Source organism: Bos taurus, chromosome 2, assembly GCF_002263795.3.
Source record: "Bos taurus isolate L1 Dominette 01449 registration number 42190680 breed Hereford chromosome 2, ARS-UCD2.0, whole genome shotgun sequence".
Classification (NCBI taxonomy): Eukaryota; Metazoa; Chordata; class Mammalia; order Artiodactyla; family Bovidae; genus Bos; species Bos taurus.
Window position 1 is genome coordinate 36,954,512 of NC_037329.1, and position 23,799 is coordinate 36,978,310.

The 23,799-nt window shown below is 34.9% G+C and overlaps 1 protein-coding gene across 26 annotated transcripts in view; it reads left to right on the forward strand.

Annotated features, from left to right (window-relative positions):
- BAZ2B (bromodomain adjacent to zinc finger domain 2B) overlaps positions 1–23,799 on the forward strand; it is a 331,716-nt gene that overhangs the window by 239,154 nt on the left and 68,763 nt on the right. For 15 of the 26 annotated variants that reach the window (XM_059875504.1, XM_010801997.4, XM_005202456.5 and 12 more), the window contains 8 exons: positions 2,235–2,445; positions 8,334–8,426; positions 8,537–8,598; positions 12,327–12,392; positions 14,119–14,184; positions 17,484–17,528; positions 17,748–17,780; positions 19,011–19,076. In XM_059875504.1, the coding sequence (XP_059731487.1) occupies positions 2,235–2,445; positions 8,334–8,426; positions 8,537–8,598; positions 12,327–12,392; positions 14,119–14,184; positions 17,484–17,528; positions 17,748–17,780; positions 19,011–19,076 (642 nt within the window). The remainder of the gene's footprint in view (positions 1–2,234; positions 2,446–8,333; positions 8,427–8,536; positions 8,599–12,326; positions 12,393–14,118; positions 14,185–17,483; positions 17,529–17,747; positions 17,781–19,010; positions 19,077–23,799) is intronic. The other 11 variants (XM_010801999.4, XM_024976098.2, XM_024976118.2 and 8 more) reach the window with 2 other exon arrangements.

Here is a 23,799-nt window from a genome sequence, read left to right on the forward strand (position 1 = left end):
AAAAGTTGATTTTATTATTAATAAGGTTCCTTAAAAACTGAATGCAGATGCCTTTACAGCCTCTTTTATTAGTCTTTCTCTTCTACTTCAAGTGTCACAAATGTCACTTTTATATTTTTCAATTTATGTGATGCTTAGTGCCTTGGTGCCTAAAAGCATACCAGAAAAATGAAAACCTGAACTAATCAAAAGCTTCCCATTGTGGTGAACATAAAAATGGTTTCATGGCTTCCTTCTTAGTGGTTTATGGGATGAAAATGGAGCTAGTACAACTCTTGTTTCTGTTGACTTCATTGAAATCTCAGCAAAAATAAATCCTTATTTTCCTCAGAATTAATTTGTGAAATTATTTTTACCTGGAAATTACAGAAAGGGGTTAGTATAGATATTATTGTATACATGGATTATATTCATTAATTTTTTTTCTGACACAGTTCTGCTTTGCCATAATCTTGGCTGTACTTTCATGACTGAATATTGGGTTCAGTCATTTATCAAGTTTAAGAACATCTTTGTAACATCAACTAAAAAAGTACATGTGGTGGTTAAGAGCACACGTTTGAGAGTGAGAGAATTGGGTTCAAATCACAGTTCGGTTCTTTGTTGCCTCCATACCTTAAGAAATTATTCAGGTGGGCTTGAATTCTCTCAGTTGTAAAGTAAATACAATAAAATCCACTGTATTAGATAATACTATTGTGAAGATTAAGGAACATAACATAATCAAAATGCCTGGAACTAAGCACAGTGCTTGGAATGTGGGATGTAACCGTCACCCATTACGGTAGCAGGATGGTATTTACATTTTTTAGTACCTCTCGAGTGAGATATTCTTAGAATCCTTGCTCCGAGTTTAGGTATCATGGCATAAAATATAACTCAAGAACTTTTAATTACTTTTGGTTGCAGAATTGCCCACAATGGTTCAAGCTAAATTCCTAATTTGAGATTCTTTTTAAGAAAAAAGGCACATTTAAAACATTTTCTCAAATTTTACACTAAATGAGTTATTTCTTTAAAAAGAAATAAGTGAATTATTTTAGGATTATTTTAAAAGGGTGCCTTTCTAATATCTGAACATAGTGATTTGGACTGTAAATAAGGTAAAATAGTGTTGTTTTCTAAGAGAAAAGCAGCTCATCACAAACAATAATATATTTGTTTTGATTGACATACAAAGGATAATGAAAACCAGACTCTGATGGTATCTACACACTGCACAGGATTATTCCTATAATACATTAGCATTATGCTGGTAAATGTGTTTCCATCAGCAGGCTTGCAGTGGGAAATCTCAAATGTACCATTATCACACTTTGAAACAATAGTTCCTTGATTTCAAATAATAGTCACTGTTCAGATATTAAATTGTCCTTTAATTGCTGTAATTTTCTGAACAGTTTATCTATTTAAATCAATATCTAGATAAGGTCTACACATTGGGATTTTTTGGTAGATCCTTTTCCTTTCTTTTTTTTTTTTACTTCTTGAAATTTATTTATTGAAGAAATTGTTGAAGTTTGTAGAATTTCCTAGACTGGATTTGCTGTGTAGTTAAACATATACTTCTTACCCTGTTTTTCCTGTGAAGTTATAATAATTAAGTCTAGTATATATTTGATTTCCCTTTGTGAGAGGGCAAAACTAATTTATAGGTGATGAATTGAATCTCCATCAGGAGACTTATGTCTATCTAGCTGTCTCTCTTTTTGGTTGTTGGCAACCATTCAAGTTCAATACTTTGATTTGTTCAACAAGTATTGAAAAATTCTGATACATTAACTCTTAGATTCCTTCTTGGATGTATTAACTGTATTGTTTCTATAAAGAGAGCTTTCATCTGTTATTTGGATAGCTTAATGTTTGGTTTAACTGATAGTCCATGAGAAAAATCCATAGAGGTATCATCACACAACTAATATTTTTAAATATCTGCCAAATTTATGGTCATTATAGTTCAGAAATGGTGATTTTAAATATATATCTATTTATATGTTTATACATATAGAAATCCCTGTATTTAAAGTTGAATTTATTACGAATATAAAAAATGTTACAAGTCCATGAATAATTCTAAACATAAATTTATTTTAAAAAGTAAAATCCCTAAAGGTTGTAATAGCTCTATAAATTTCAAAATATCTGCGAATTTTCCTAGAATTATTTCTGACATGTTAACCACTTGTGTTTATTTTGCTTATAATACATTATTTCTATAAAATGTTAATTAAAAGGGAATGCAGTGGTGTCTTTTGAAAGAAGAGGATGTCATTCCCCGTATCAGGGCAATGGAAGGTCGTAGAGGAAGACCACCAAATCCAGATAGACAGCGAGCAAGAGAGGAATCCAGGATAAGACGTCGGAAAGGTCGGCCTCCAAATGTTGGCAGCACTGAATTTCTAGATAACACAGATGCCAAATTGCTAAGAAAACTGCAAGCTCAGGGTAAGAAACATAATGTATTTGACATTGTAATAATCATATTAAAAAGTATAAATATTTTTTATATTTTTGACTTATGGATGATTGACACTGCTCTCAGTTTCTGAAAAGGAGATATTTGTGTTAGAATAAAACTGAAAAACTAAGAAGTCCCACTGGTAACCGGAGTTCTTTGATTAGGTAAAGCTCCTTTGAAGAGCCGTACTCATAAACACAATATACCCTGTGTGTTTAGAATTACAAAGGTGGATGATAAGCTTTTAAGTGCTGTGTGCCTAGTCGCCCAGTCATGTCCGACTCTTTGCGACCCCATGGACTATAGGCTCCTCCAGGTGATCTTCCTGACCCAGGGATTGCACTCAGATCTCCTGCATTGCTGGAGGATTCTTTATCAGCTGAGCTACCAGGGAAGCCCAAGCTTTTAAGGCTTGCACTGAAAAGGAATCTACCAGCACTTGGCACATGCCTTAAGGTTGTGCCAGCCTTCTGGAAATTCTCATTTTAACAGCCCCAATTCCTTGAGGTGGTACAAGGGAATAACTCCAAGATATGTGGATCTGTGGAGTAAATTTTCAGTCAGAGAACTCCAATTACTGGTATGTAACCCCAGTCTTTGGGTTCTTCTGTAGTATGCATATATTACATACATTTTCAAAATGCCCAAGTAGTAGTTTTAATTCAAAAATATTTAAGACCACCAGAAAGTATCACTATTAAGCACAAAGTACTCATAATAACCTCAGATGTACTTACTTATGAGTCAAAATTGTACATAAATTATTAACATTAAGTTCCCAGGCTATGTCTGACACAGAAAAAGCTGACTAGAGAAAATAGTCCTGTTATGAGTTTAAGTTACTAGTTACAACTGGGAAGCCTCTTCTTGTGAAGATTATCTGAATGTGCATCAGCATACATGTTGGTGTCTTATATTCACAAGCATGTATATACACATACCTCAATGTAAAATAAAGGTTCGGTAATAAGAACTGACTTGGAAGACATGCAGGATTTTATTTCTTATGGGTTTTCTCTGGGGGAAAAGCATGATGTTTTGTTGTTTATTGTAAACAGCACAATAATATTGACTTCTTTGAAGCTTTTTTGTTTTTATTACAAAATAAATGTCTGTGACAAAAACTCATAAAACAGAATGGCTTCTGTAAAAAATGTTAATGAGTGGAATCATTATTAACAATTATTTCGCTAGTCTATCCAGTAATATGTACACACACTCCTACACACACATGTCTTCAAATACTCATATATGTACATATGCATATAAAATATGTTGTTTTACATATATTGGGCTTCCCCGGTGGTGTGGCAGTAAAGAATCCACCTGTACTGCAGGAGATGCAGGTTCAATCCCAGGGAAGATCCCCTGGAGAAGGAAATGGCAACCCACTCCAGTATTATTGCCTCAGAAATCACGTGGACAGAGGAGCCTGGTGGGCTACAGTCCATGGGGTCACCAAGAGTCAGACATGATTTATTGACTAAACAACAACAATTACATATATATCCTTTTTGATGTCTAAGATAAATGGCTTATAGTATATATATTATTCATCTTGTCTTTTTTCCAGTTAATTTATCTTGAACATCTTTCTGTATCAGCACTTAAAAATCAACCATATTCTTTTAATGGCGGAATAGTAAGTGATACTATGTATGATTCTACCATACTTCATTTAAGTAGTCTTCTTCTGATGACTGTTGTAGCTCTTTCCTGATCTTTGCTATCACAAACAGTGTTGCAGTAAGTACATATTACACGAATCTTCACATCCTTCTAAAGGTGTGCCTGTGTATAGTGTAAAATTCTAGAGATAGAATCTCTGAATCAAAACATATGTTCATTTTCACTTTGGGTAAATAGACAAATATTATCTCCAAAAAGATTGCACTAATTCATACTTCCGCCAATGGCATGTAGGTTAACTGCCTGATATTTAACTTAATGTTGTATAAGTTTTTATCTTCCATAGTATGTTCGTTAAATATTTTTCATGTTACTCTGCTTGGTTCCTTTTAAGACTTATCTCCCCTGAAAAATTGCTAGTGAAGGTTAAAAGGAAAGTTAATATGTTAACTGATGGAGCCATACATGATGAGTTTTAAAATTAGTGTTGTCAGTAAACCACTGTCTTTTCTGAAGAATGTGTAACACTGGGGAATGTGCATTGTTTTTTGTGTGTAAAACAAGAAAGCTTGAAATTAACTGATATCCAAAGTATTGGCTCTTCATGCATGTTTTGCATATCTTATACAAGTAGCATTAATACTTAGTATCCAAAATGGCAACTTTATAAAATTGACTAAATTTTTTCAGATTGGAAGTTAATTATTCAGCTTTTACTCAGATGTTTTTTCTCCCTCAAGATTTCAAATTGGTTTGTATTCTATTGTAGTTTTTCCCTTGTTGTATTATGTTGCATTTCGCAAATTCTTTTACATTTGACCTTATTGTGTACGTATGTTCTTTCTTGCATACATATAAATGTTAAATATTTAGCAGTAAATAATTATTAATATATACAAGTAAATGTGGTATAATATGCATGCTTTTTCCTTGGGAAGAAAGGAAAATAGCAAAGAATCTCTATCCCTCTTTTATTTCTAAAAGGTTTCTACTCAACAATTTGAGGGGGTTACCTGAAGGGATTCCGTAAGATTCTGTTTCATACAAGGATTCAACTAGGCTAAACAACTGGACTTAATTTGAAGAAAGATTCAAAACAGTAAAAAAAAAAAAAATGCAAATTTGTGCTTTTAAGCATTGTGAAATGAGAGGTCTTCTAATTTCTCAGAGAATACATATGGGAATCTGATAAAATCTGAATATAAAAAAAAAAACTTTCAACCTGTCTAAATAAACCTGCTTCTTAATTGGTCAATACCATTCATATCTCAAATTTTCTAAGATAGCTAGTAACATCTGTCCATTTCATACATTATGGAATCCAAGATGCCTTAGTCTATGCAAAGTCCTGTTATTTCAGATGTTCCACTAAGAAAGCAAAATGCTGCCAATTTTTAGACACATTGTGATTTTAGACATGTTTAAAAATGCATCTTAGAATCAAAGAAATGTGGTATATGTAAAATAGCCCCAATTCAAAGTGAAAATAAACTTTATTTCAAAATAAATTTTTTATTTGAAATTTACAAATTCTTCATCCATGAAAGATATTTTTCAAATTAATATTTCAAGTGTTCATTACAATAGATAATATATTCAACAACCATAAACCAAATAAATAAGAAAATATTGGGAACTGTTTATTCCACAGAGCCTGAGTGAATTTTCTAGGTCTGTAACTCATTCTCCTTCCCCCATAGTATCCCTAATTAACTTCTTTTTTCTTTTTTTGTATTCTTTTTTTCATATTTTCTCTAACTGTTCATAATATAAAAGTTAAGCTGCATAAATTTTAAATGATTAATCCAAATTGTATCTTCCTTGCTAAAATGAAAAGAATATCAGCTGAGCTTCCTAATGTTTTTAAAAATTACTGTGAACTTGTGTGGAGTTTGAAATTGACTGATACATTCATATACAAAAATACACCTATATATGTGATAAAATTTTCCTTATTATTTCCTTATTGATTATTTCCTTATTGATAAAATCAAATAAGCCAAACTGCTATTAGAGAGCATCAGTTTAGCTGGGAACAAAGCATCATACTTATGCCACATTTTCTAGAAAATACATTTTTTTAACCCCTTGGCTTCCCTGGAGGCTCAGAGGGTAAAGAGTCCACCTGCAGTACAGGAGACCCAAGTTCGATCCCTGGATTGGGAAGATCCCCTGGAGAAGGAAATGGCAACCCACTCCATATTCTTGCCTGGAAAATCCCATGGATGGAGAAGTCTGGCAGGCTACAGTCCATGGGCATAGAGTAGGACACAACTGAGCAACTAACAGGCTTTGCAACACACCTTTATATTTTATGGCAGATTTTGGTCTTTATAGCAGAGTTTAGTGAAAACTTTTAATCTTAAATGTTAAAAGAAATGTTTATCTGGATCTATCCTAGTTGAAAGCAGTGTCCTTCATAAGTATTATTATCAGAGTTTGCTAATTCTGTAGCCCAGTTTATACATATCGATTTCCAAGAGTATTTCATGAACAGGAGACTCCTTTTTATGTGGCTCAGAAATTCTTGATGATGCTCAAAACTACTTAATATTAAAACTTATTCAAAGGTTGGAGGTATATGCTAGCATCAGCTTCTATCCTTCAGGTCTCCTGGATAAAATCAAACCCTCATATCTTGCCTCCTTTTTTAAGTGTTAATGATAGATAATCAGCCATAGTAAGCAACTTCATCTTAGCTGTTACAAGGACATAGAGTTATGTTTCTTTCAAAAATCTCAAGATACTCAAATTTCTTTAAAGGTTTTAGAAGTAGTAACATACTTCTAAACTTTAGAAGTAGTAACATGGACTATGAAGTCAGAAAGTCCAGGGTATGTATCTTAACTCTGCTCTGTAACTTCTGTGACCCTTAGTTTTATTTTATAAACTGGGTATAATGTTGACTGTCTTATAGGGTTGTTATGAAGATTAAACAAAATCGTGTAAATTTAATACAATAGTTCAATAAATGATAGAAGTTATTAGTAGCGCTCAAGTAATTCAGATGTTACCTGATCAATTTCATTATTGGTAAATATAATATATAAGTTTCTTAAAATTAATCATCTGCTACAAGGTTGAAAACAATGTCTAATGTAAAGTGGTATTTTCTAAAATGATTTTATGAAAGATATTATGATGCACCACTTTTATAATTAGAAATATTCTGATCAAGTTTGCCAGCAGAATAAAGCATGACATTACATACCATCTGTATCAGTTACCTCTTGCAACAGTAATGCTGGGAGAGAACCATGGACAAAACCTCAGTGGCATACAACACTAAGCATTAATTGTTTGTGCAGATGGAATCAACTGGTGTTACGTTAGGCAGTTAGGCATCTCTGCTGATCCTGAGTGGACTTTTTAAAATTTGTGAAATGATCTAGCTCCCAATCTCCAGCAGCCTAGTCTGAATATGTCCTCACAATAAAGGGCAAGGCATAGAAGTAACGGTATAAAGAGTTCAAGTACACTTTCAGACTTATGCGTGCATCACATTGCTAACATTTTATTGGCCCAAGCAGATCACATGGCTGAACTCTAAATCAAGGGCCAAGAAAATATGTTCCTCACACGTCTTGATGAGTGGAACCACAAAGCCACATTGCAAATGGCACAGATAGAGGAAGAGATGAAGAATTGGGCCATTAATTATGTTCTATCCCAGTTTCATACATTTGTCCTTAAAAAGTATGAGAACTAGGTTGTCCTGAGAAATCAACATTCTCTTTTTTTTTTTAGGAGAGAGGGTCTTTTTCCTTAACGAGTGAAAGTATCAATAGATTCAGAAGCTTTGCCATTTATATAGCTAATTGAAATGCTTAGTTTGGGAGACTTTAGTCTATATTGGATTCTTTTTCTATGTACTGTTTTTAAGATTGAAGCTGAATCACTTTGTTACATATTAGCAGCTACTTTCCTACTCAGTTATGATTACACAAAATGTGAAAAAAAATGTTTCTGTATTAGCCTCTGTAATGAGAATTAAGAGAAGCATCATTCTTATTTTATAGGCTCATATTTGATGAAAAATTGGCACTTTCTAGGGAAAATGAATATGACATTTTCTGCCATTTTCCTACTGAGTATCTAATGTTACGTTTGGCAGTTTTCTTAAAAATCATGTCCTTCGTGATGATACCAGTTTCACAGTTATTGTTTTTAGGAGAGCAGTTATGTTGTTATTAATTTGTTGTTATTAAGCTGTTAATAACATTGCTTAAAATTTTGTGTTTTTCAGAAATAGCCAGGCAAGCAGCACAAATAAAGCTTTTGAGAAAACTGCAAAAGCAGGAACAGGCTCGGGTTGCCAAAGAAGCTAAAAAACAACAAGGTTCGTAATTTAAATGGTAGCATCAACTTGAAGAGTGAGTATTGGGTAACTCACAAGAGGCATCTCTTCTTTGTTCCTTTTCTGATCTGTGCTTTGATTTTTCATCATAGCAATAATTGCTGCTGAGGAGAAGCGAAAGCAAAAAGAACAGATAAAGATTATGAAACAACAGGTATGTTTATTGATTGGAACTGATTTTTAAAACACGGGCATTGTCTTGCAGTCTATATGTATATTTCTGTATGTGTATTGGACTTTACAGGTGGTTCACTGGTAAAGAGTTCACCTGCCAATGCAGGAGACACAAGTTTGATCCCTGAGTTGGGAAGATCCCCTGGAGAAGGAAACGGCATTATTTCCATTATTCTTGCTTGGAAAATCCCATGGACAGAGGAGCCTGGTGGGCCACAGTCTATGGGGTCACAAATAAGTCAGACATAATTTAATGACTAAACAACAACAAATATGTACATTATTTTCATTTTGATTTCTGAAATAACTATATTTCACAGTAATATTATATATCTGTATTAGAAAGTTCTCTTTTATGAATTAAAATTCACTTCATTTTAAAACTAAGTCTTCTACTTCCATGTTTTTAAGAATTGATTCAGTTCAGTTCAGTCGCTCAGTCGTGTCCGATTCTTGCGACCCCATGAATCACAGCAGGCCAAGCCTCCCTGTCCATCACCAACTCCCGGAGTTTAGTCAAACTCATGTCCATCGAGTCGGTGATGCCATCTAGCCATCTCATCCTCAGTCGTCCCCTTCTCCTCCTGCCCCCAATCCCTCCCAGCATCAGGGTCTTTACCAATGAGTCAACTCTTCGCATGAGGTGGCCAAAGTACTGGAGTTTCAGCTTCAGCATTAGTGGTTGGTGCATAGACTTGGATTACTGTGATGTTAAATGGTTTGCCTTAGAAACGAACAGATCATTCTGTCAGTTTTTAGATTGTACCCAAGTACTGCATTTCGGACTTTTTTGTTGGTATGAGGACTACTACATTTCTTCTAAGGGATTCTTGCTCCAGTAGTAGATATAATGGTCATCTCAATTAAATTTGCCCATTCCAGTCCATTTTAGTTCATTGATTTCTAAAATGTCGATGTTCACTCTTGCCATCTCCTGTTTGACCACTTCCAATTTACCTTGATTCATGGATCTAGTATTCCAGGTTCCTATGCAGTATTATTCTTTACTATTTTATAGTTTATCCTATTTCCTGATGGCTAGAGATCCTGCATATCTTATCAGTACTTTAAATTCAGCTATGTGATCCTAAACTCTTAAGGTGGCTACAACCTAAATATACATAGTTTTTAACTTCTCATCAAAGAAGCATCGTAGTTCCAATGTCCCAGAAACGTTAATACCAATGAGTTTTCATCAAAATACTTACCTGAGGGTAGTTTCAGAAAGCCATCTAACTTATTCCTCATTGCCAGCAAAGTTAATCAAAGTAGAGCTTAGGTCTACTTACATAGTCAGTTACATAATGCCTATTTTAAAGTCAGCATTAGTTCTAGAATAAAATAGTAGCATGTGCTTCTAGATCATTTATTCTACCTAGTAAACCAATATCACCAGGTAGTTTTCAAGGAAATATTCTGGAAGCTTGCAAAAGTATTATTATGAAACAGAAGGAACAAAGGCATTGGAATATAAAATACACAGCTCTGTAGTTTCCTTTTGATTTAAGGCAAAATATTTATTTTCTATGAACTTTAGTTTTCTTTTAGTAAAATTTTATTTAGAAATTTTTTTTAGCCACACCATGTGGCATGCAGGATCTTAGTTCCCCAACTAGGGATCAAACTCATGCAACCTGCACTGGGAGCACAGACTCTTTAACTACTGGACTGCCAGGATAGTCCCTAGTTTTCTATTAGGTAAAAAGAAGAAAAGTTCAACTCTTTTTATGATAAAAAAGGATATTTTATATAAAGAGCTCAGTTCATGTATTGTATACCCAATATTATAAGGTAAACCTATATTAAAGAAATTTATAAAAAATGTTTATCTCTGCTAATGCTAATGACACCACTACCAAATACACACACACACACACACACACATATATTACATATATATGTCATATATGTGCATCATATATATATATATCTCAACTTCAGGATAAAGCTTCAGACTGAGTGTACATAAGATAAGCATTAAAAAAAAAAGAAGATTTCATACCTATCTATGTATGTAAGAGAACAGTGAATGAGTTTTGCTGACTTGGGAACATACCACGTTATAGGATTAATAAAAGCGGAAAAATTAAATAAAGAGCATGCTTTATTTAGGTCTCAAGTTCAAATCTAAATAAATACTTCAGATATGGATCAAGTACAGCTTTCTCTTGGAAATGAAACAAAAGATACATTAGGGCTTTTATTTTTTGCAAGCTACATTTAGTATTCAAAACTAAGATAGCGTCAGTTCAGTTCAGTCGCTCAGTCGTGTCCGACCCTTTGTGACCCCATGAATCGCAGCACGCCAGGCCTCCCTGTCCATCGCCAACTCCTGGAGTTCACTTCAAACTCATGTCCATCGAGTCAGTGATGCCATCCAGCCATCTCATCCTCTGTTGTCCCCTTTTCCTCCTGCCCCCAATCCCTCCCAGCATCAGAGTCTTTTCCAATGAATCAACTCTTTGCATGAGGTGGCCAAAGTATTGGAGTTTCAGCTGTAGCATCAGTCCTTCCGATGAAGGATAGGGTCACCAATAGCAAAATTATAGAATGTGAACAGTCTTCTAAAATCAGAAGAGTAATTCTAGAAATCTCATTACCCTGCAATAGACTCCTATAGAGGATTGGTAACATCAGTGTGCAAAAAAAAAAAAGAAATGTTTAAAAACACATTGACATGTAGCTTGAAAAGATACAACTAGCACCTGGAAATTGAAGCAGGTAATGTAATTTTTCATCAGTATAAGATGTGTTGGCTGTAGAAATAGTACAACAAATGCAATTTGCTAGTAGGAAAATTTGGGTGTTTGGGAGAAACTGTATTATTATCATGGGTGCCAATTTGGGACTTTCAAAGAGGGTTATGAACATGAAATTGTTAACGTTGGGCTTACAGCATATGAGATAATGTTTATATCAAAATGTAAAGTTTTATCAAACCTAAATTCGAAAACAGTAACTAATACATTAAATTAAGACAATATGAACAAGTTTTGTCATGTGAATAATTTTCTACAATGTTGCATTGTAATTAATCCTTTTAAAATTATATTACAGATTATTTCTGAATCTGTCTTATTGTAGTAATTAAAAGCAGTGTATCAATAATATTATGTTATTCACCACCTGAAGTAAGAAATTATAGTATGGAAATTGTTAATAATAATCTATTATAGTTGTGTGCCACTACACACTTTTTTAAGCATTTTTAATTTAATCATGTCATAGTGAGAAAGGACAAGTACGTCTCCCTGGTTTATGCAAGAGTAGTTATTCTATGCTCAAGATTATCCAGTGAATGACAGTAACTCCAGATTAGCCTTATGTTTTCTCACTCCTGTTTCTCATTACTGTTTCTCTCTTATTCTGTCCTGTATTTATTGCAAAATAGTTATAATTGCAAATATTTATAAAAATCCACAGGCTGAATGAGTTTAATCATATTGGTTTACCTGGTTTCTATATACTTACGTAACATTTGTATTTTACAAATGGTTTTAAGAAACTTGATAAAATCACATTAATTTGACATGAACATACATATATGATATTAAACTACATCATAAATTGGATAAATTTATCCCATGTTGGATAAATTTTATATCCAACATGGGAAACTTAATATCTTAAATTATTTGATTCTACTTAAATACTTTCCACTTGGATATTTAGTTTATTATCTTAAATTGTTATAATTTTTTTCTACAGGAAAAAATTAAGAGAATACAACAAATCAGAATGGAAAAAGAGCTTCGAGCCCAGCAAATTCTAGAGGTAGAATTCTTAAATGTGATATGATTAAAGTAAATAGTCACATATTTTAAAGTCTGCAGAATTGAAAATCTTACCTGCGTGGTCTCTCACTCTTACAGTATGCCCATCAGAAATTTGTTTCAAGCATAATGCATAGAGTAAGACCTTATTTAGCAAACTCATCTTATCCTAATAACCCGGGAAGTAAGCCAAAAGGAAAAACTTCTGAGCAACCAGTATAGGTATCATACAGTTCATGGGTCAAAGTCGTGTTATGTACTTCTAGAAAAGTCATTAGGACTAATAGATATTTACTTTTAATTTAGAAATAAAACATTGCAAAAGTGAAAGTAAATTTTAAATGTAGGAACAAGTTTAACCAGCTGTTTTTTCTGGTTTCTAATACGCCTTGCTTCCCTGGAAGCTGATGGAATAGTACTAGAGGACATACATTGGAATCAGTAAGGTAATAGCCACAAGATAGCAGGGAAAAATACAGAGAAACTCCAACCAGCATCTATCGGAATTCAAAAGCCTAACAAGATTGTCTGTAATCTTTTGGTTGACTAGCAAGCAGTTTTCAACACCTTATTATTAATAACTGAAATGCATTACTCTATTGAACTGTACAGTATAATAACTGATGTTCAGAATAATTCCCCCAAGTCATCAAGAAAAAGCCAAATTATAGTTAGTATACTGTATCTAAATAGTATATATCTCAAAAAAAATAAATAGTATATATCTCAAAATTATTGCCATCCAAAATTTTGAAAATAAATATTCAGTGTTTAACATTGGTGTAGCCTCCCAGCTGGGCTTCCCTTTTGGCTTATCCACATGCACTGCGGGAGACCTGGGTTGTATCCCTGGGTTGGGACGATCCCCTGGAGAATCCTCATGGACAGAGGAGCCTGGTGGGTACAGTCCATGGGGTTGCAAAGAGTCAGACACAACTGAGCAACTGAGCACAGCACAACCTCCCAGCTATTCAGCGAACTATTGCTATATAGATGATTTACCCCTGAGGGTGTCAAATAGCTGAAGCTTTCTTTTGTATGATTTTTCCTTCTAGAAATATACACATATTTCCTAACCCATTTTAAATAAATTTTAAAAATCCAAATCAAAAGTACTAATATCTTAAAGTAAATTAATAACTACTGAATAATTATGAAACTACTAGATAGTTAATGACTTTAAGATTATGAAGCTCAGATTTGGCATCATGATCTTGATATTCAAAATGTACTTCAAGAAAGATTGTAAGTTTCCATTCTGTCTTAGAAACCTCGAATTTAATCACAATAAACAGCTAGAGAAAAATAGCGTATATTTACTGTTTAAAGTCTACCCCATCTTCTTAATTTTATATAGTGATCATGTATTACTTTTAAAAATCAGAAAAAAGCAAATATTATATAAAAAAAACTTTTTCTGTGATTGTTTTAATGTAAAATAAACAATTATTTCAGACTTTTTAAATAGAATTGAAAAAATCAAGAAAAGCTGACATATTCTAAGAAATTTTAAGAATTTTTTACATCTTAATGCTAATCTTTACATTAGAAATGAAACTTAGTTTGTAAATATAATATTAACTATGAGAAAATCTGTAATTGTCTACATATATGTCACATGTTGTTTTCTCTCTCATGAGTCATGTAGCTCCATGTTCAAGTCATAGATTATTTTCAGGTTGCAGTGGTACCGTTGTATGACTTTGAGACCTGTTTTCCATGCACAGGCAAAAAAGAAAAAGAAGGAAGAAGCAGCAAATGCCAAATTATTGGAGGCCGAGAAACGAATAAAGGTTAGTTTAGATGAGAATCTGTTTTTTAAGAATAAAAATTATATGGTATTATATCACTGACTCAATGGACATGAATTTGGGTAAACTCTGGGGGTTGGTGATGGACAAGGAGGCCTGGTGTGCTGCGGTTCATGGGGTCGCAAAGAGTCACACATGACTGAGCGACTGAACTGAACTGATACTAGATCGATTATATTAAAAATAGCCCTCCTAAAAATGACTTGCTGAAAAAAATGTTGATCACAGATAAAACGTGCATAATGTGTGTTTTTAGTGTTTATATATTGTATATACGTTTTTATATTTTATTATATAGGTTCTGTGTGATACTTTGAGCTCTTTAAATAGCAGACATCAAATCAGAAATATAAACTATCACATAATACCTGAATATAGTTTTAAGGGATAAGATCTCCTCAGAACTATTTATGTTCCAAATCCAGTTCTCTCCTTAGATTATAATTTTCTCTTTTTTAATGTCTAACAATTGTTTGTAACTATTAAAAAGTGAAAAGCCTTCCAAAACCAAAACCCAGCTTTATCAGCTATCACTTACCAATACTAAAATTAGCCATTGCTATTTACTGTAACTTCGTATGTTGTTTGGAGCTGTTTTGATTTTGATTTTCTGGCATGAAGCATGAGAGAGTTGGACCCTCATGCCCCTTCTAACCACTGCCCTCTGCCCCTACACACAAACATTCCATCTCTAATCTTCCAATTTTTCTGATACTTGTTTACTGAAATTAGGCAGCCAGGTGGGCCTAACAATTCAAGAGATAGCCGCTACTATTACAGCCAATTACACGATGGTGTGATCACTCACCTAGAACCAAACATCCTGGAATGAGAAGTCAAGTGGGCCTTAGGAAGCATCACTACGAACAAAGCTAGTGGAGGTGATGGAATTCCAGTTGAGCTATTTCAAATCCTAAAAGTTGATTCTGTGAAAGTGCTGAACTCAATATGCTAGCAAATTTGGAAAACTAAGCAGTGGTCACAGGAATGGGAAAAAGTCATTTTTCATTCCGGTCCCTAAGAAAGGCAATGCCAAAGAATGCTCAAATATCGCACAATTGCACTCATCTCACACACTAGTAAAGTAATGCTCAAAATTCTCCAAACCAGGCTTCAACAATATGTGAACTGTGAACTTCCAGATGTTCAAGTTGGTTTTATAAAAGGCAGAGGAACCAGAGATCAAATTGCCAACATCCGCTGGATCATATTAAAAGCAAGAGTTTCAGAAAAACATCTACTTCTCCTTTATTGACGATGCCAAAACCTTTGACTATGTGGATCACAACAAACTGTGGAAAATTCTTCAAGAGATGGGAATACCAGATCACCTGACCTGCCTCTTGAGAAATCTGTATGCAGGTCAGGAAGGAACAGTTAGAACTGGACATAGAACAACAGACTGGTTCCAAATAGGAAAAGGAGTATGTCAAGGCTGTATATTGTCACCCTGCTTATTTAACTTACATGCAGAGTATATCATGAGAAATGCTAGGGTGGATGAAGCACAAGCTGGAATCAAGATTGCTGGGAGAAATATCAATAACCTCAGATATGCAGATGACACCACCCTTATGGCCAAAAGCGAAAAAAAAAAACTTGAAAGCCTCTTGATGAAAGTGAAAGAACAGAGTGAAAAAGTTGGCTTAAAATTCAACATTCAGAAAACTAAGATCATGGCATCCGGTCCTGTCATTTCACGACAAATAGATGGGGAAACAGTGGAAACAGTGGCAGACTTTATTTTCCTGGGCTCTAATATCACTGCAGATGGTGACTGCAGCCATGAAATTAAAAGATGCTTAGTCCTTGGCAGGAAAGTTATGACAAACCTAGACAGCATATTGGAGAAGGCAATGGCACCCCACTCCAGTACTCTTGCCTGGAAAATCCCATGGACGGAGGAGCCTGGTAGGCTGCAGTCCATGGGGTCACTAAGAGTTAGACAGGACTGAGCGACTTCACTTTCACTTTTCACTTTCATGCATTGGAGAAGGAAATGGCAACCCACTCCAGTGTTCTTGCCTGGAGAATCCCAGGGACGGGGAAGCCTGTTGGGCTGCCGTCTATAGGGTCGCACAGAGTCGGACACGACTGAAGCGACTTAGCAGCAGACAGCATATTAAAAAGCAGAGACATTACTTTGCCAACAAAGGTCCATCTAGTCAAAGCTATGGTTTTTCCAGTGGTCATGTATGGATGTGAGAGCTGGACTATAAAGAAAGCTGAGCACCGAAGGGTTTATGCTTTTGAACTGTGGTGTTGGAGAAGGCTCTTGAGAGTCCCTTGGACTGCAAGGAGATCCAACCAGTCCATCCTAAAGATGAGTCCTGAGTGTTCACTGGAAGGACTGATGTTGAAGCTGAAACTCCAGTACTTTGGCCACCTCATGTGAAGAGCTGACTCATTTGAAAAGACCCTGATGCTGGGCAAGATTGAAAGAAGAAGAAGGGGGCAACAGAGGATGAGATGGTTGGATGGCATCACTGACTCAATGTACATGAGTTTGAGTAGACTCCGGGTGTTGGTGATTTACAGGGAGGCCTGGTGTGCTGCAGTTCATAGGGTTGCAAAGAGTCGGACACGACTGAGCAACTGAACTGAACTGATTTGATTACGTCTTTTAAAGCTAGGGAACCATTTGTCACCTTTTCTACATAGACTCTCTTACTTTGTTCTTTAGATTTCTACTCCTTTTCATGATTGCCCTTTATATTAATTTCATTCATATTTTAGCTTTATGAAATACTCATGTGGTGAGATTCACAGAATTACGTGCATTAAGCCCCACCCTTTTGAAATAATGCCCTCAATTGTAGGTGGACATAAAAATCTCAAATTTATCCCTTTGTCTCTTGTCACTCTTATTCCTGTACAGTGTGTAGAAATGACATAGATCCTGTTAATCATAGAGTTTTTAGGAATTTATATTCAGAGTGGAGTTTTAATCAGCTAGACAGGAGGATTGCTTTTTATGTGTTTTTTTTTTTAAGTGCCATTTGTATGTGATATACTCTGTCCATCTAGCTAGTCAGTTCTGTAAACATGCCATTGAAGTGTGCTGTTAAGTCAGATGCTTGCTCTTATCATATAGTTTTTATATATTAGGTAACCATACGAAGTTGCCACTTTATAAGTAAAAAAAAATTTTGGAGATTTGAAATTTCATGTGGTTCAACCTAATAGAAGACTATAGAATCTCAGAAAAGGAGCTTTTAATACTTGTAGCATGTTCCAAATTTTTCCTAAAAATCATATATTAAAAGTTTCTTATTTTTAAGGAAAAAGAAATGAGAAGACAGCAAGCTGTTCTTCTAAAGCATCAGGTCTGTATACACACAGTTATACAAATTTTTAAATGTAAATTTTATAATTTTTCTTAAATCTATTTTTTGAAAAATCTTCAAAATATTTTCTTAAAAATTTCCAATGTAATTCCTGCTTAAATTCCTTGCTTTGGTATTGGTGTCTTTTGGGGGGTTAAAAATTGGTTTCATGACTCTGTGATTTCTGTTTCATAATGTTGTGCCAACTCTTTCTACCAGGAGTTGGAGAGGCATAGACTAGATATGGTATGGGTATGTTTATTTTTGTACATCTAACACCGCATTGTGATTTGGTTGTGATATGGTTGTCATAGCAATGCATAAAGTGTAGCACTGGCTGCTGTCATATTACATACTGCTGCATGGCTTTACAGCACAGTGCATTGCATACATCTGCTTGTCTATCTATAAAAGAAATATGGTGTATATCCAAGATTTGTAATTGAATCATGCAAGCCTTAAATAGGCTGCTGTCTAAAAGTTTACATTACTGATGTCACAGTGAAAGTTGGATCACTATACAATTAGATACAATTATGACCCATATTCTCCCATCATTCTAGATGCAAAACTGCCATTGAATACAATGGGAATTTTGGGTTAGTTTGATGAGAGAATATGAAATATATTCTGGTTTTACGGACAAATTTTAGAAATTTTTAGAAATATCCCTTTGGGCGAATCGCATATATTTAAACAAAAAGAACTGTTTCAACATTATACCTATGTGATTTTTTTTAAATAAAAGGAGACTATCAAAGTAAGCTAGTGCTTACTTTATTTTCATATTGTGCCTTTTAGATTTAACTTGTGAGCCCATGGTGCAGCTTTAGTGGCTTTCAATACTGCATCAAGGGACAGACATCAGTAAACAGGAATATCTCATTTCATTGATGGTGTTATATGAACCATGACTAGTTTAAATTGGTGTTAAAGCTTTAAACAAAAACTTTCTAATTTGTCGGTGGATTATTGGATTTACAAAATGATAGTGTATTTGAAATAAAAGTAATTCTAAAACCGTGATGTAAAAGTGATTTTAAAGCAATTTCTGCCTGATCTAAATAAAAATTTAAGAACACAACCTTTAGTTTAATTGGCTATAGTACATATTTGTGGTTTTTCTAATAGCAGATGTAAGGTAACTGACCTGTTCCAGCCAACCATTATGCTTTTTGTTCTGCCAGCTTTTGAAGGAGCATCACAACTGACCATAAGTAAATCTTGTATGCTTCTGTTTACACTGTCTCCATGTTCATTGCTTTACCTTTTTGCTTTTGATTGTTCTTGTATTTGCTTTCTAAACCTGAACTAAAACATGCACAGACTGGCCATTCTTGTCTTATATTTAGTATTTACTGTGACTTGTCTATAAATGCTAAACATGCTACACAGAGTTTTTTGTTTTGTTTTGTTTTCCATTTGAAGATCAAACTGTTAACTATGATTGAGTTATATTCCTAATTTTATCTGGCTTAATAGGAACGAGAGAGAAGGCGACAACATATGATGCTTATGAAAGCTATGGAAGCTCGTAAAAAGGCAGAAGTAAGTGTATATTTCTTGAAAAATATTATCTTACCATAAATTAGTATTTTTCTTAAATGTTGACTCTTCTAAATATAATTGTTTTAGAGTATGGGTTTGTCATGGTTTACTAATTTTCATAAGCAAACCAAAGGTTAGAGATAGTAACCAAGTGTTAGAACATAAAAGAATGTAGGAAGGATTCCAATGTATGATTTAATTTTCTTGGCTGAGATTTTAATTACCTTTTTTAAATACAATGAATGGCATTCATTTGGATCAAAGTAGCTATTTCTTGGAGAAGAAAATGGCTACCCACTCCAGTATTCTTGCCTGGAGAATCCCAGGGACAGAGGAGCCTGGTGGGCTGCCATCTGTGGGATTGCAGAGTCGGACATGACTGAAGCGACTTAGCAGCAGCAGCTATTTCTTACTGTGACCAGAGTTTCACAAAATTTATGTTACAGCATGCGTAGACAAGTTCTATATGTCCTCATTCAAACGTCAGCCATGGACTTTTGCCCTCAAAATTATTCTTTAACATTTTATGTGTAAAATTAGGCCTGGGTATTATCCTTGAAATAAGAGTTTTTACCATATTATTCAGAACAAGAAAATTATTGAAATGTCAAAATGAGCTTATATGGATTTTAATAGAAATCAGTTAAAGGTTAAAAAATGTTACAAAGGAATGCATTGTAACAGTTGAATAGAGGTATGGCCATAATAACCATGCTTCCCAGTTGGGTCAGGGGTAAAGAATCCACCTGCAGGAAAGGCAGGTTCGATCCCTGGGTCAGAAAGATCCCCTGGAGAAGGAAATGGCAACCCAGTCCTGGGTTCTTGCCTGGAAAATCCCGTTGCAGAGGAGCCTAGTGGGCTATAGTCCATGAGGTCGCAAAAGAGTTAGACTCAACTTAGCTACTAAATGACAATGTTATAACCAGTGCTTTGAAGTAACAGAGACTCAGATACACATGCTAACTCTAAACCAACTTGCTTTAGCTCTTCATGTTCTTTCTTTTTTAAAATTGATATAATGATTCTTGTATCTCCTATGATTGTAAGATTATCAACTGGGATAAACATTTAATAAATAATAATTAATGAAAATCAGACAGTTTGGTCTAGAAATTGAGAGCCCTATATTTCAGATTTTGGATCTCAGCTCTGGCTTAAACTATATATTTCTGATATAAAGACACAGTATATGTATTGTTTAGGAACTTGGACATTGTAACCAATGATTGGGATTTGAATTCTTTTTTCAGTACATTCCAGCTATATGACTTCGGCAAGTTATTTAACCTCTCTGTGATACAGTTTTTTTATTTTTGTCTATAAAATGGAGATGACACTACTTCCTATTTCATCAGGTTTGTAGTTATGATTAAATGGGTGTGTGTCTAGATGAGTGTAAATGTAAAGTTCTTGGAACAGTGCCTGGTACCACATAGTGCCTACTTATTACAATAAGTCACTTATTACTATATAGGTGGTTTTTTCCTTACATGTTAATTATCCAGGACCACTGACACCCTCTACATCTAACATTATAACATGGATTTATAACTATAATCTCTGAAAAATGACAGGCATTGAAAGAGAGAGGTAATGGATTCCAGGAATGGGCATGGCTATAAACTCTGTTGCCTTCTGAACTCAGTGGTGTGAAGAATAGGGAAGGGGATTAATTAAAATCCTGAGAGCTCAACCTACTTTTCTCCTCTCTGAAGAGATGGGAACTGAGGGAGTAACACAGGGAAAAGGCCTGGAAAATTCCTCAAGAAACAAGTTCTTCCCTGGCAAGTATTCTTTTTACCAGAAGGACTAAGAAAAATTAGGGCTTGTCATTCTGATTTTTCCTGTTGGAGAAGAAAGGTTAAAGAAAGGCAGAGGGTTATCTCCAGATTATGGGCTTTAGTACAAGAGGACATCCAAGAGAATAGTAAAGATAAGGTCATCCAAGGGGAAAAAGAAATCATCCAAGGGAAACGATGCTCAGGTCAAGAGATACCCAGAAGACCCAAAAGTCGTGACCTCTTCCATTGGTTCCCCATATTTGCTTCTGTGCCTGGGAAGAGAGTAAAGAAAGCTGCTGAAGAGAGGTGAGTAAAATCTGCATTGAGTAGAAGGTAGCAGCCACAGGATCAATGAAGATAGTTAAGATGATATCTTCTAAGAATCCCTCAAGAACCAAGAGCACTTTTCATGGGAAAAGAATATTCCTTTGACTAGATAGAGTGAAATCAGGTACAGTGCTTCCAATAAAACTTGGAAAGGGATATGAAGAACCAGGCACAGCCCTCCCTCTTCTAGCTGCCTTCATTCTCAGAAAAAACAAATACTCATAGCATACAAAATAACTCACTCTTCAAATTAAAGTACTTATGAATATAAAAACAATTATCAGATAAAGTGAGAAGAAACTAAAGGAAGATTAAACCACCTGTATTGGAGCAATGCGCGTTCTTGATAGGGCTGCCCATATCAAGCATGAGTAACTGGAAAAGAAATGTCAAGAAAACCATGCCAAAATATTAAACCAAAAACTGTGTGTGTGTGTGCACATGTACATATATACATAAAGTAATAGCTGTAAGCATAATAAGTTAAAGGAACTTGCTTTCTCTGCTTTCATTCTTACTTTTCTGAGTTCTCACTATGCATTCTCCACAGAGCAGCCTAAGTGATCTTTTCAGAATGTAAAACAGATTATATCTTAACACGATCCACTGGCTTCTTGTAGTTGTAATAAAGTCCACCATACATTTTGTATCTGATGTAGTATCTTCCAGCCATTTTTGCCTTTTTATTATTCCTAAACAAAGGATCTTTCCTATTTGATGTTCTTCCACCAAATATTCAAGTGGCTCTTATTTATTCTTCAGTCATAGATCAAATTTTAGCTTATCAGAGTGGCTTTGCAATAACACTTAATTTTGCCTTTTCTTACACCTAACCTCTAGAACTCCATCCCATTATTTTATTTTATACTTGTTTACAGTTTATCTTCTCCCAGATTGTAAGATCTATGAGGACAGGAATCTTGTGTACCATTGTATCATAAGTGTTGTGATTAGAGCCAGCTATATAGTGGTGCTTAGAAATTGTTGTTTAATAAATGAATGAGTTGAAATGAAAGTGACAGTTAAAGTACTAAGGAAGCAAGTTGAGGATGAAACAAAATCATTAAAGAAAGAGTGTATTATATGTTTCTGTCTAAAATTTTCTTTATGTAATAAAAAATATTTTATTCTTGGTGAATTTTACACTTAAGGAATTATTATTTAAAATAATACAATAACATATGTCATAAATAATCCTGTATCAGAATATCTGAGAAAATCCCACGGGTAAAATTTCTTAAGATGTTACTGTTCTCTGACAACTATGAACATGTGAACAGGATGAGGTAATTGTACCATTTTGGCAGTTATTCAGACATTTTTGGCCACACCATGTGACATTCAGGATCCTTGTTCCCGGACTGGGAATTGAATCCTCACCCCTGCATTGGGAGCCCAGAGTTTGAACCACTGGACTACCATGGAAGTTCTCAGTTATTCAGATTTTAAATTGTATTCCTCTACTAAATTATACGTATAGATTTTAGTAATCAACTAAATATTTTTTAAAATGTCTTAAAATACTATTATATACAGTTCAGTGCAGTTCAGTCGCTCAGTTGTGTCCGACTCTTTGCGGCCTCATTAATCACAGCGCGCCAGGCCTCCCTGTCCATCACCATCTCCTGGAGTTCACTCAGACTCACGTCCATCAAGTTGGTGATGCCATCCAGCCATCTCATTCTCTGTCGTCCCCTTCTCCTGCCCCCAGTCCCTCCCAGCATCACAGGCTTTTCCAATGAGTCAACTCTTCACATGAGGTGGCCAAAGTATTGGAGTTTCAGCTTCAGCATTAGTCCTTCCAATGAACACCCAGGACTGATCTCCTTTAGGATGGACTGGTTGGATCTCCTTGCAGTCCAAGGGACTCTCAAGAGTCTTCTCCAGCACCACAGTTCAAAAGCATCAATTCTTCGGCACTCAGCTTTCTTCACAGTGCAACTCTCACATCCATACGTGACCACTGGAAAAACCATAGCCTTGACTAGACGACTTCTGTTGTCAAAGTAATGTCTCTGCTTTTTAATATGTTGTCTAGGTTGGTCATAACTTTCCTTTCAAGGAGTAAGCGTCTTTTAATTTCATGGCTGCAGTCACCATCTGCAGTGATTTTGGAGCCCAAAAAGATAAAGTCTGACACTGTTTCACTGTTTCCCCATCTATTTCCCATGAAGTGATGGGGCCGGATGCCATGATCTTCATTTTCTGAATGTTGAGCTTTAAGCCAACCTTTTCACTCTCCTCTTTCACTTGCATCAGGAGGCTTTTTAGTTCCTCTTCACTTTCTGCCATAAGCGTGGTGTCATCTGCATATTGGAGGTTATTGAAATTTTTCCCAGCAATCTTGATTCCAGCTTGTGCTACTTCCAGCCCAGCGTTTCTCATGATGTACTCTGCATATGAGTTAAACAAGCAGGGTGACAATATACAGCTTTGATGTACTCCTTTTCCTATTTGGAACCAGTCTGTTGTTCCATGTCCAATTCTAACTGTTGCTTCCTGACCTGCATATAGGTTTCTCGAGAGGCAGGTCAGGTGGTCTGGTATTCCCATCTCTTTCAGAATTTTCCAGTTTATTGTGATCCACATAGTCAAAGGCTTTGGCATAGTCAATA